Source organism: Gopherus evgoodei, chromosome 1 (assembly GCF_007399415.2).
Source record: "Gopherus evgoodei ecotype Sinaloan lineage chromosome 1, rGopEvg1_v1.p, whole genome shotgun sequence".
In the NCBI taxonomy this organism is placed as follows: domain Eukaryota; kingdom Metazoa; phylum Chordata; order Testudines; family Testudinidae; genus Gopherus; species Gopherus evgoodei.
In genome coordinates, this window is record NC_044322.1 from 309768299 (window position 1) to 309783062 (window position 14764).

A 14764-nucleotide genomic window follows, 5' to 3' on the forward strand; every position below is an offset into this window, starting at 1 on the left:
CCAAATACATTCTCTCACAAAGCAGATATAGTTCAGCCATAAAGGGACAGCAACTTCTGCATGGCTCAGGCTTGAGAACCACAAGATCTCCCTCCCCACACACCCTCCCAACCTCTCCAACTCACTCATGAGGATGAGGGTTTGGAGTCCTTGGAGGTTATTTTCATTTTCTGTGGTGGGTAGACCATTCATATCAAGGTCATGGGTATTGGTGCTGGATAAGGCCCTTAGATTAGAAAAGGTTTCCATTTTGATGTAACAAAGCATATTGTGAATGTTAAATAAGGACTGCCATGGAAAGAATGGACATATCTACTTCTGTGTTTACAATATATACGGCAACTGTTACTGTAAAGCTAGTGCCTTTTCAAGTGCTTCCTTTAATTAAAGTGCAGAGTTGACCGCAAAGGTCATGCTGAATCCTGTGACTCCTTTTGAATCCATTTTGGGTACAGTTTCTCTGCTTGGCTGTTAATTTAAGCACTCATGGAAAATCTCAGGATTACTTGATTTTCTCTCTCTTGTGGCAACCTTAAAAGCATTAACTTGTAAGGTCACAGAATTATTTTAGCTGTGGATCAGTTGCTTAATAACGGTTACTTCAGAGTCATGTAATCATGCAAGCAGCAAGACTCAAGTCAGTCTTTCATTTTCTGCTTATATATTAATGGACTTAGCTACCCTATGCACAGAAAAAACAAAGCAATCCACAAAAGGGTTTGACATTTTGGAGTAAGTCTTTCAAGTCACATGGAAGAGCATGTGTTTGCAAAAATAATTAGCCATTTTGTCTACCTATTTGTCCATATCAAATCCTACTTGGACATAAAGCATAAATATAATCACCTCCTACACAGTAAAGGCAAAATCTGACAGTATTTTACCATAAGTAGTTAATAGCTTGGCTTTGAATATATAAATTCTATCTTAAATAGACTGAGCAAGTTTACAGGCTGCACTAACCAAATGCTAATAATAGCATAATTTTTATAGCTATAATTTCTGGTGGATAAAAATTCAGTCTCATTAAAAAGGAAACTTTCTCTTGATAAAATATTAACTGTTCCATAGGCAAAATGGTTGGTTTTGATATTACAATGATTTTGATGTCTGTATTTTTTAATGCCAGAAATATTTATGATTCTAAATATGACAAAGTATGAGTGAAATGTTAAAACAAAACAAAACAAAACAAACCTAACAGGGGATAGGTTCCTGCCACATGATAAACAATTGTTGAATGATTTTTATTAAATTGATTCAAGTGATAGATAATAAATGCATAGTTCTATTATGCATGCTAAATTCACCATGCTGAAAACTTAAAAGCAGATAGATCAAAACAACCGACATTAAAAAAAAACCATGAAGACAAAATACAGCAACATCAGTAACTGACAGGGAAATAATTTAGACTTTAAAATGACTTCTTATTTAGTAACTTGTAACAACAATTTATGAAACTAAATTAGAGGCAAGTCAGATTTTTTCTGGTATTTTAGATTTGTTATGGTTTTAGTGTACATTGTTTGAACAGACAGCTGAGGAATTCAGATTCCAAGTAGCCTTGTTTTTGTTGCTGGGTTCTATTATTTATTAATGGACAGTGTTTAATTCCTGAAAGGGGCAAAAAAGATTCAGGACAAATCACTTGCTAATCTATTCCATGCAGTCACTCCCCAGCCCCCACACCATTGCTTCAGTCTTTGAAGAAGTTAAAGCTGTCAGTTGTGTTGTACATTTCCCAGCATAATGTATCCCAAACCATAGTTACACAAAGTTGTACAAACACTGAAGGCTATGGGCTCTGGGGTCTTTCCTGTAATCACTACACTGGTTCTTTGACATTGCACAGGTTTGTGTTGATGATGGGATATGTGATTATTGCTCTAACTATGCATTTTAACCTTTGTTTCGGAAAGGTGAAGGGCAGGAGTTTTAATGAAGCAGCAGTTTATCTTTAATTATGAAAAACATAATTGGCATTATCATCTAATTGCAATTACTGACAGAGAAAGTCCTATTTTCACAAGTAGTGACCCATGCTCTACTGTTACTCTGTTATGAAGCTGTATTTGTATTTGGCAGCGAGCTAGCAAAAATTAAAAGGTAATCAAAATGCTTCTCTGCAGTCCAGTTATCAAAGTCACTGACTCTACAGCTGAGTAAATAACAAAGTCAACTGTTAGTGTAACATCTTGTCAGGAACTGTTCTTCAGAAATCTCTACATCTATTGGTAAGAAATCAAATGGCATTCTAAATAATTGCATGCAAAAAAACCCTTGCAAAATAGGTTAGAAGAACTGGTCTTTATATCTTCTGGAGTTGAGTTAAAAATCAGTTTAATGTTTCAAGGCACCACCACGGTTAGAATTTTATACTGCAAATATTCATCTAATTCACTATTATACAGCAACATCAATGAATTAATAAATAGATGGTGCAATTCTGAGACATAATCTATATAGGAATGTTAGCTATAGAGTAGGCACATATAATACAAATAGAAAACAAAATTCCTAGAAAAAGCATGTTGAGCACCTTTGTGGTACAGGTTATATTTCTTGTGCTAAACATGATGTAAACCTTAACTTACAAAAACTGAACTCTCACAATAACTGGTTATTTTAATCTTTCTTTTCTGGGTCATTTGCTCTAGGTCATGGGATCACTCTTAGGGGCAGAATCTGCTGTCATTGGTTGTAATGGGCTGTCTTGTTCATTCAACTGTAAGCTCAAGTTTTCAGAAGTTAGAAGGGAAGAATTAAAGACAATTTCACTTAAGTCTGATTTTATGGATACTAAATGTGGATCTTGAAAACTTAAAGTTTTCTCCACTAAAACCTGTGTATTTTCTCGTGTCATTCCCATGTCTGATGGCGACTTCCTTTTCATTCTTGTGTATGATTTGTCCAGATTCTCCATGCCTTGCTCAGTTTTCTGAAATCGCCCAAAGAACCAAATGAAGAACCCAAACAAAGCAAAAGCCAGCAAACATGGAATAAAGGCCAGGCATTTGACATCAAGGTTAACTCCTGTATATCTGCTATGCAAGAACATGTCTCCCTCAGCGTAAGTCCTGTTAGTCAGAGGGTTTGTGTTATTTGATCTCCAATCCCAGGATAACTTGGTTCTGTTAAGGTCCTTTAAGCTTTCTGAGTCCTCCACTGTGTAGATCTTCTGTCCAGGACCAATATATTGACCATATTCATGAGGTTTGTAAAATATTTGATTCTTCCACATATTTAGATCCAGGATTAAAACCAGAAAGATAATTCCATAGTTAAACCATTTACCTGTTTGAAAAAAGAAAACAGTGTCATCTGATGTCCTTTTTATAAGTATCACAACCATGCTGATAGAGTAAATGCCCCTCAGATAAAATTTTTCTTTCAATTAACCTGTAAAACTAAGGTATAGTGAAATTCTCAGCAGACCCAGATTTATTCTTGAATCTCTCTTAGTATTGCGTAATTATGTCTAGACACGTAATAAATCATTTTGAAAAGCAGTACAACAGTATAAAAATTGAATTCACACTGCAGTTTGTAGGTGACCTGTTGATTAAACCATTAGGTGATGTAGTTTACATCAATCAACCTAAAAAGAACTCATTTCAAGATTTTAAAAATAGTATGAATATTCTCCTTGAAAAAGCTACATTTGATAGAACTCTTTGTCTGCTAGTGGTGAGATGCTTTGAAAGGATGACAATTACATTGCTTTAATAGTATGTACTGTGATTGATTAGTACTCATGCAGTGAAGCCCAGACCTATGTACGTGAGAGGTATGGCGGTTCTGAGATATGATATCCAAAGTACATACAAGATACTACTTTACTAACTCTATTCTTTGTATAGATGCTATTGCAGTATTGTCAGAGCCTACTTATTAACTGGCACCATCTAAAGATCTTACCTTGACATTGTATTAGCTGTGTCCAAGAACTCATCACATACACATACAATTAAAGACATTTTAGGACCGTGGATGCACAAGTATATCTAACTGCTGCATTATGTGATTTTGCACATAAGACACTAAGGAGTAGTTTTGCTAGTCATCACAAATGTTGATATTAATTTTTAGTAAATAAAAATATACATGGGAAAGAGAATCTCAAAGATGAGTTACTTTATTGGTTTGCTAATCAGTGGTGTGGTTGAAATTACTGTCAGGCTGTGCACTCATGTTCTGCCATCAATTTGAATGTCTCAGTAAAGTAACCCCTTACAGTTTGGTATTTGTATTTATGTTTTTAAAGGGCTTTTTTAACCCAGATGGCCATTCTGGAAAAGAATAAACATGAGTATTAATTTTCCTGTGGTATTGCCCTATCCAGAAACTAAATTACTGAAAGACAAGGGAGGAAGTTCTGCCATCAGTTTCAACATTATAAGTCCTCACAAACACCACTGAAGCTATTGGTATTATTCTGGATTTTCACCAGCATAGCTGAGAGCAGATGTTAGCCCCATATTTCCTATTACTTTAGTCCCTTAAATGGTCCCTGAGACATTAATAATACTCATAAAAATTTAAAATAAACACAAAATACCAAGAAACACAAAAACAAATTCTAAACCACCATGCCCCTAGATGCAAAACTAAGATTTTATTGCACCCAAAACATCTTTTGTGCCTGTCAGTTACTTTTGCAGTCCTGACTGCAACAGTAACCTGGTTTGTAATATTTTATGGCACCACACTCATTATCAAACCTCTGCTATATTTTTCACTCTGAACGTAAAGGTTCCTGCTGGGTTGCACATACAGTTCAGTTTGCATGCCAAGCTCAGAGTTGGAAATAGGTCACTAGTGGTTTTCACATCTCCTTCCCCACAGGCTATGAGGCCATCACCTGCATTCAGGAGTGTCCTCTAATGCCTCTTCAGCCTGCCTGGAGGAGCTACTTCCTCACATGCTTTCTTCTCTGATTGGCACCACTAGAAACAGGCTATGTAGCTGTGCTTTTTGTTTCTATGGAAACTAGGCAAGTGGCTCTGCAGAGAGCCTTGCTAGGTGTAGGGGATGGTAGGAAATGGGTGGACTGTTATGGGCATTTGTAGGAAGAGTATAATACTTTGCTTTAGGCTGACACACCTGCAAGTGCAGAGGGATAGAAGGAGTAATGGAAGAGATTAAAGTTAGGGAAAAAATTAAGCATAATGCAACGTATGTTATACTGAGACTGCCACTCCTGTATAGAGCTGTAGATGTCCAGTCCAAAAGGGACCATTACAAGTCTAGATTCCTGCATAACACAGACCAAAGAACATCACCCGATAATTTCAGCATCAGGTCATAACATCTAGTTGGGATAGAGCATATCTTTTAGAAAGACATCCAGTCTTGATTTAAAGACTTCAAGTGATGGAAAATCCACCACATCATTTGGTAAATTGTTATAATGGTTAATTACCCTCACAATTAAAAATATTTGCCCTTTATCTAGTTTGAATTTGTCTAGCTTCAGCTTCCAGTCATTGGGTTTTCTTATGCCTTTGTCTGCTAGATTAAAGAGCTCCTATCAGAAATATCATTCCTGTGTAGGTGCTTATGCCCAGATCCTCAAATGTATTTAGGGGCCTAACACCTAACCCATGGGTGTTAGGCCCCAAAATACTTTAAGGATCTGTTCCTTAGAGACTGTGATCAAGTTACCTCTTAACATTCTTTGTTCTAAACTACACAGATTGAGCTTTTAAAATCTCTCACTACAAAGCAAGTTTTATAGACTCTGAATCATTCTTCTGGCGCATCTCTGAACCATATGCAGTCTTTCAACACATTTTTTAAAGTGTGGAGACCACAACTGAATACTGTATTCAGTAAGAGTCCTACTAATGCTATATACTGAGTTCACACCACTTTCCTACTCACAATTCTTCTATTCATCGCATCCAAGGATTATGTTAACCCTCTTAGATGTAGAATTGCACTGTGAGCTTATGTTCATGTGCGTATCCACCTACATTCTTTTTAGAGTGGCTTCTTTCTAGTGTAGCCCTTCCCTTGAAGCATAGCTCAGGACTCCTCCCTGACGCTGGCCACTTAGAGCGGATTCCCCTCACCCCCGAAGCACTGGAAGCCCAACTCCAGTGCATGTCCCTGCTGCAGGTACCGCCTCCAGTGCCCTTCAAATGCCCCCTCCAATAATCCCTAAATATCCCTCCCAGTACACAGACACCCCCAGCACCCTCCCAAATACCTCCTCCAGTTCCTCCCCTCCAACCCTAGTAGTGTTCTCTGTTTGGGTACTTGAAATATGGTAACCCTAGGGGTTGCTCCATTCTCACAGCCCTGGTTTCCAGAGCTGGTGGGAACGAGTCAGCCCTGCCAGCAGCCGCCTGCCCCCAGCACCAGGACTGGGCACCAGGCTCATGCAATGGCTGTGTGACCACAAGCCGGGAAGCCAAGGGGCTGGGGCAGGGCAACCAAGGAGAGCAAGGGAAAGTGACCTGGCAGCAATGGCAGGTCCCTGGGTGGAGACTGGGGTGTGACCCAGTTACTGAGGCGCAAGGTACCCAAGGGGGATGAGTGCTCCAGGGAGCTCCTCAGGGAGCATCTCATGGCAGCCAGGCTCCATGGGCAGAGGCTGGCTCCAAGGGGGATCACCGGCTGGCACCAGGCTTCTTCGGGACAGAGGCAAGAGTGTGTCAGGGGCGCAACTCAGATCTGTGCTGCCCACCCTGCCTGGGGAGTGCCTGGCCAGGCAGAGGTGGCCCACCTCAGGGAGCAGGGCAGGGAGGGCTTCCAGGCAGCCAGCCAGCATCCCAGCTCCCACAGCACAGAGAGCCAGGGGCCCGAGCAAGACGGGCAGCTCCCGCCTGCTTCTGATCTTCTGGCTACTGGCAGGAGGTGATGGTTTTCAAACTGTGGGGTGCAACCACTAGCGAGGCATGCCCCACAGTTTGAAAATCTCTGTGCTAAATGGAAGGCAGAAATCTGGGGGGAGCATATGACCCTGTGTGGCCCCAACATATCACCATCTCCTGTTGTCCAGTCCCAGGTTCTAGCAGTCAGAGGTTTAGGGACACCTAGAGCATGGGATGTGTCCCTGGCCATCTTGGCTAATAGCCATTGATGGACCTATCCTGCATGGGCTTAGCTAATTTTTTAAACCCAGTTATATTTTGACCCTTACAGCATCGCCTGGCAATTACTTCCACAAGTTGACTGTGCATTGTGTGAAGTATTTCCTTATGTTAGTTTTAAACTTGATCCAATTCATTTCATTGGGTGACCCCTGATTTGTGCATTAGGTGAACACTTACTATTCACTTTTCCCATACCATTCACAATTTTATAGACCTCTATCATCTCCCTCCCTCAGTCACTGCTTTTCCAAGCTGAACAGTCCCAGTCTTTTTACTCTGTCCTCATATGCAAGCTGTTTAATGTAGTAATTATACTATGTGCTAACTCAAAGGTGAAAGCACATGCCATCAAGCAGTCAAAACAAAACGTCTAACATACATTTGGGAAATGGGCAAACATTTAGCTGCTGGTCCAGCAAAGGATGTAAACATACATCCTTAAAACATGCATGTCATTGAAATCTCTGGGTCTACCAATGTGTTTGAAGTTAAGCAAGTGAGTAAGGCCTTTGATGGATGAGGACCTTATAAATGAAGAAATATTTTAATTGAAAGGTTTTTTAAAGCAATCAGTCAATGAAAATGAGATACTTTGTACTTTTACATTAGCTATTAGCTATATGCCCCTGTTATTTCACAGAGAAAGTGTAATGTATCTCTGCATGGAGCTGTGGTAGTAATCCATCTATTATTTCCATTAACCTTTCTAATAAAGTTATTTCACTATCTCTTTTAATGAAGTTGCATTCACTTCACAGTTTTTAGCAGATTAGTTCCTTTATATTTCAGTTGTGTAATGAAACATTGATTTTCAAATTGTTATTGTCAAGGTAATTTTGTTTTTGCAGCTGATGAAAAGTAATAAAACAACAGGCAAATTAATTTTAAAAGTTACTACATCAACCAACATCTTTAATCAGCTGAACAAATGACAGCACAATTTAGATTAAGTTGATATTCCTTCCAGCTGGGACCAAAACACCACAAACACCTGTTTTGTGTTTCTTTTTCTTTCTTTTGCTTGTTTGTTTTAATGTCTTGATGTCATTAGGTATGGCTGTGTGGGTCAAACGATGAGACAATTTGGTAAATTAAATGGAAACAATGTGTTGTCGACACAAGAACTGTATGTGGCTCTAAAGTACCTGGGGATTCCCACTAGAGTGACAAGGGGATTCCCACCTATCCAGATTTGCCAGGTATATGTCTCATTTATACCAGAAAAGTAGCACAAAGGGACCCAAGTGGATCCAAAGGTTGAGTTCTCAGTCTATCAGACATTCCTGGATATCTACGTTTAAAATGAGGGGACCTTTTATCTTAGAATTTGCTCTCACAGTTAAAGTAGGGCTTTTTCATTTTACCCTTTCCAGCATTGCATCTACTTTCGTCCATTAAATATTGAAATATGCCCACTTTTAAAAGGTTTCCAAAGGCATATGTGTACATACACACAAGTGTCTGACACCTGAGTTGTAATCCCAATGACACTGACTTGCTGCGTGATCTGGGCAAGGCCCTCAGCCCCAAATTTTCAAAACTGGCCTCTGATTTGAGGTGCCTTTGTTCTGGTGGATCCAGCTTGCGAGAGTGCTCTTGAAAGCCTGTCCCAGGTGTAGCTGGGGACCCACAGTTCTCACTGAGGCCAATGGAATTGTGGCTGCGCGGATTAAAATCAGGCTCAAGCAGCCTCAAGTTAGGCATCCAAAACCAGAGTCTACTTTAGAAAATATTGGCCGTAACCTCTTTTGTCTCAGTTTCCCCATGTGTATCGTGGATAAAAATGCTCACACATCTCTGTAACACACTTGGATAGCTGTGTGCTTTGCTGCTATGTTGATGTTATTCGATAGATACATACACATATATTGTACACAGCTGAACCAAACAGGAAACCCTCGGAGATTTCTCTCAGAACCTGTGTGCCTGGATTGCTTTGTTTTTGTCTCTAACTGTTCTATTTTTGCCTACAGGCTCCCTCAGGCATCTCTGTGCAGGCAGTGCTCATCCTGGACCTAGACATGCTACTTTTGGGTTACCTGCCCAAGCCATTCTTGCCATTCAGATGACAACCAGCACTGAGACCCTTTTACCTCTGGCTGGATTGCCTAGTCCTTTCTGATATGGGCAGTAATGCCTCTTCAAAAACTGCCCAATAAGGAGTCTTAATGAATGGTGAGCCCAATCTCCCCCCACCCCTCTGTTTTGACACTTGATACAGTGCATTTCCAACATGCACCCTGTCCAGAGTTCGGGTAGCTCAAGACTCTGGATCTCCTGTGTGGTACAATAATATGTTGGTATTAAAAAATATCCGCCTGGCCTCTAGATGCATTTTTAACAAAGAAAGAATATGAAGGTTCGGTAACAACAATTACTTTTAAATAGTACAGATTTCCCTAGGTACTGTAGAAACTAGGCTACACTGTGTATTTTCATAAACTGCAGCCCAGGAAGGAAAGCACATACACTGCAGTGAACCATCTGTCAAGGGAAATCCAGATGATTTAAGCAGATGCAAAAATTCAAGCTCTTTCTGATATTCAGAGATAAAAGCAAGGCTGAAAACAGGATAAAAATATTTAACATGGACTAAACACACTAGGAATTCCTAGGTACAAAAGAGTTAAAGTAGAAAGCAATCCTGTCTTTCCAGGAAAAATGAGATTTTTTTTAATAATAAATGACAATTACACTAAAGCATGAGAACTAGGACCGGAAGATGTTAGTTCTGCCGTATTGCCAACTCCTAAAGGTTAAAAAATCATGAGATTGGCTTTAAAACAATACATTTAGGCTTCTTTTTGTCTTCTGGGCTTGTTTGGTGTTTTTGAGCCTTTGGGGTGAACTCAAGTAGTATTTTAAAGCTTTTCTTTGCAATCATGAGAATTGTAACCACAAAATCTTCCAGGCGCATTGAATGCAGCAAAAAATACACTGAGCATAGCAGAGAAAAAGTGGCTAAGCAACCCTTTGCACTTACCTGATCTTCGTGCTGCTCTAATTTAGGCTGACTTGCAACAGCCTCAAGTGGCTGTTGCAAGAGCAGCGCAGTATCCGGGTAGCAAAGGAGCAGCCCAGCTATGCCCCCTTTTCTCTAGTCATGCTCCCTTTTCCCTGTTCTGCTAGTGGCAGCCAGCTCTGTGCCAGCACAGAACTACTGCTACATGGGTATGCTTTTTCACTAGGCTGGTTTTACTAACCGATTACACTGGGGATGCTATGTAAACCAGCTGCACCCACATCAGATTTGACCAGGGATCAAAATATGAACCCAGCTCAAGACCTCAGGGGTGGACAATATTCAGAGTCTGGATCCAGATCAAAATTTTGCAGCTTGAGCTCATCCCTATACTAAACTAAACATTGTTTCCATCCCTAGACTCCTCTACTTCACCAATATTATTATCAAGAAAGGGAATTTCTTTTCCAAAAAAGAACTGTTCGAATTAGGCATTCTTATTAGGCTACTGTCGTAAACATTTTAATTGGTTATTCCTGATTTTTTCATTAGCTCCTTGATTTGAATTGAGAATTGCTGTATCTGCACACAGTAACTGGAGCTTGAAAATGCTGTAAAATGATGAAGAGCTGACAGCAAGAACAGATGGTCCAGGTAAAACACCCACCCAAAGGAAGGGTCTCATGCCATATATGGTAACAGCTGTTTTTAGATATCCTGAAGGGTGGTGTAGCACTGAGATAAAACAGGCACTCAGTATCCAGGGTATGTGACATGTGCTTAAATGGATTGATTTGTCTAGTAATCTAATAAATGGGTCTTATTAATTCTTAGCCAGGAGAGAAAATATTCCTCAGTCCCTATTCACAAGCTCATTCTCATTCAAAAATGTCTCATAGACTCATAGACTCATAGGTCAGAAGGGACCAATATGATCATCTAGTCTGACCTCCTGCACAAGGCAGGCCACAGAACCCTACCCATCCACTTTTATAACAACCCCTAACCCAGGACTGAGTTATTGAAATCCTCAAAACTGGTTTGAAGACCTCAAACTGCAGAGAATCCACCAGCAAGCGACCCATGCCCCACGCTGCAGAGGAAGGCGAAAAACCTCCAGGGCCCCTGCCAATCCGCCCTGGAGGAAAATTCCTTCCCGACCCCAAATATGGCGATCAGCTAAACCCTGAGCATGTGGGCAAGACTCACCCGCCAGCACCCAAGAAGGAATTCTCTGCAGTAACTCAGTTCCCATCCCATCCCATCCAACATCTCCCCGCAAACCACTGAGCAGACTTATCTGGTGATAATCCAAGATCAATTGCCCAAATTAAACTATCCCATCATAACATCCCCTCCATATACTTATCAAGTTTAGTCTTGAAGCCAGATAAGTCTTTTGCCCCCACTACTTCCCTCAGAAGGCTGTCCCAAAACTTCACTCCCCTAATGGTTAGAAACCTTCATCTAATTTCAAGTCTAAACTTCCTAATATCCAGTTTGTACCCATTCGTCCTCGTGCCTACATTAGTACTAAACTTAAATAATTCCTCTCCCTCCCTAACGTTAACCCCCCTGATATATTTATATAGAGCAAGCATATCCCCCCGCAGCCTTCTTTTGGCCAGGCTAAACAAGCCAAGCTCTTTGAGTCTCCTTTCATAAGGCAGGTTTTCCATTCCTCGGATCATCCTAGTAGCCCGTCTCTGGACCTGTTCCAGTTTGAATTCATCCTTCTTGAACATGGGACACCAGAACTGCACACAATATTCCAGATGGGGTCTCACCAGCGCCTTATATAACGGTACTAACACCTCCTTATCCTTGCTGGAAATACCTCGCCTAATGCATCCTAAAATTGCATTTGCTTTTTTAACAGCCATATCACATTGGCGGCTCATAGTCATCCTCCTATCAACCAATACCCCAAGGTCCTTCTCCTCCTCCGTCGCTTCCAACTGATGCGTCCCCAACGTATATCTAAAATTCTTATTATTAATCCCTAAGTGCATGACCTTGCACTTTTCACTATTGTATTTCATCCTATTACTCTTACTCCAGTTCACAAGGTGGTCCAGATCTTCCTGAATAGTATCCCTGTCCTTCTCCGTGTTAGCAATACCCCCCAACTTCGTGTCATCCGCAAACTTTATTAGCACATTCCCGCTCTCCAAAACATCAGAGGCCTCCATTTCTTTCTGCAGAGAACTCTATAATGCACAGGTATCCATTTCCCTTAGCTGGTCTGTTTTCAAACAGCAACACAGATAGTAGTTAAAGGACAGATTTCAGCTGTTGTTGTTTTGTCACTACCTTATTTTCTTTAATGTTACTCATTCTCCCTTCTCTTGAACAACCTTCAACCATCAATACCCCTGACTTCTCTGCATCCCTGAGTCACTCTTCTTTGCCCTTTATTCCCTCTTCTTCCATTCATTGTTTTGTCCTCTACACTCTGTGCCACCCTTAATTCCTTTATCTCCTTCAGCCACTGCAGAGTGTCCCCCACCAACAATCACCATGGTTCACACTCCCATCTAGTTCCTAGTCTCCTGCTCAAACAATAGTTAATAGCTCTGGATGAAATCTAGGGACCTTTGTGTGCTTGCTTCACAGCAAAAAGACGGTTACTCACCTTTGTAACTGTTGTTCTTCGAGATGTGTTGCTCATATCCATTCCAGTTAGGTGTACGCGCCGCGCGTGCACATTCGTCGGAAAACTTTTACCCTAGCAACTCAGTGGGCCGGCAGGTCGCCCCCTAGAGTGGCGCCACCATGGCGCTCCATATATACTCCTGCCGGCCCACCCGCTCCTCAGTTCCTTCTTGCCGGCTACTCCGACAGTGGGGAAGGAGGGCGGGTGTGGAATGGATATGAGCAACACATCTCGAAGAACAACAGTTACAAAGGTGAGTAACCGTCTTTTCTTCTTCGAGTGATTGCTCATATCCATTCCAGTTAGGTGAATCCCAAGCCTTACAAAGGCGGTGGGGTCGGAGTGAAATGTGGCAGAATAAAACTGCCGAGCCAGAGGCTACAGCCTCTCTTGAACCAGGGCATACTGCGAAGCAAAGGTAAGGACCGAGGACCAATGGAGCTTCGCGACAGGTCTCGTGGGTAGAAACACGAGCCAGCAAGGCGGCAGATGAAGCCTGAGCCCTGGTAGAATGCACGGTGATGTGGCTTGGGGAAATATGAGCCAAATCATAACAAGTGGGGATGTCCGCCATCACCCAAGATGAGATCCTCTGAGAGGAAAACAAGCAAGCCCTCCCTTTGGCCCGCTACCGGGGCAGAGCTGGGGCACCTTAGGAAATGATTCTGTCAAGTGTGATTCTTCAAACAGGAGTCATGTAGATCTCTCTTCGGCCGCGGCTTCTGGTAAGCCGGGCCCCTTTTGAAAATCCGGTGAGCCATGCATGGCTCCGGCACTGGGCTCATGGAAGGGGCTACTTCCTGAACCCCGCTAACTAAACTAACCATGTTAGCAAGGAAAACACGTATAACCATACAAATATATATATATAAAAGTGTTATAACTGCATAATTATATACGAGAAAACGAGTAGCTAGGGAAGTGGAGGTCAGCTAAGCCGCGCTCCACTGTTCCAACGACCGACACGGGCGGTAAGAAGGAACTGAGGAGCGGGTGGGCCGGCAGGAGTATATATGGAGCGCCATGGTGGCGCCACTCTAGGGGGCGACCTGCCGGCCCACTGAGTTGCTAGGGTAAAAGTTTTCCGACGAATGTGCACGCGCGGCGCGTACACCTAACTGGAATGGATATGAGCAATCACTCGAAGAAGAATTCATGTTCTTCATCTTCAGTACTGACTCGTCACAAAACACCACGACTTCTCCACTCTTCTTGAATTCCATACCCACAACCCATGTCATGTATCTGCTACTTTTGACACTTTCCTTGAGCTCTTGTTTCCTCTCCTCTCTCTCTCTATTGACTTCAAAGAGAAGATTTATGTACTCCCTTCTTGTACATATTTGCCCCTCCAAAACTTTCTCCTCCTTTAGTCTGTATAGTGGCCTTGAGGTCACACACATGCTCCTAATTTCCAATCCCTCCTGCAATCCCTTTGTCTCTATCTCTTCACTGTTACTGGCCTCTCTTGCCGTACTCTTACCTACTACCTCTTTTGTCTCTTTTCTCTCCATTTTAAGGCATACTCCATATAACACAACCTCCCAAAACACCCCTTTCCTCCATCTGTCTTTCCTACTACCAGTTCATCTCCCTTCTCCTTTTCAATGAGCAGTTTACAATTCCTGCATTGATTTCCTTTCCTCTAGATCAGGAGTTCTTAGGGCAAATTATTTGGTGGCCTCAGAGTGTGGCCACTATCTCTTGCTGTTGGACATTCTCACACCTTTTCCTAAAATATTTAACCAGCTTTTGGGAAAACAACTAAATATGCACATAGATACATCCAAATCATTGTAACATATTTATTGCTAGCTAGTAAGTCTGCTGTGAAAAGTGATATTAAGCATACACATATCCCTTTTCATAGCAAACTTAGCCCCAGCAAATCTGGGGATAAATTAAGCCCTAGATGAGGGATCAGGGGCCAGGGCTGATGGGGATGAGTGGGTAGCCAGGGGAGGCAGTGGGGGTCAGAGCTTGATGCCCCATGGCTAGGGACAGAGCCTGAAGCTCTGTGGCCAGAGCCTGCCACCTCGCCAC

At 41.8% G+C, this 14764-nt stretch overlaps 1 protein-coding gene across 5 annotated transcripts in view; it reads right to left on the reverse strand.

Moving 5' to 3' along the window:
* Nucleotides 1–662: 662 nt before the first annotated feature.
* Nucleotides 663–14764, reverse strand: part of TMEM117 (transmembrane protein 117) — a 464204-nt gene continuing 450102 nt past the window's right edge. For all 5 annotated transcript variants that reach the window (XM_030548913.1, XM_030548912.1, XM_030548914.1 and 2 more), the window contains one exon: nucleotides 663–3297. In XM_030548913.1, the coding sequence (XP_030404773.1) occupies nucleotides 2657–3297 (641 nt within the window). In that variant the 3' untranslated portion in view covers nucleotides 663–2656. The remainder of the gene's footprint in view (nucleotides 3298–14764) is intronic.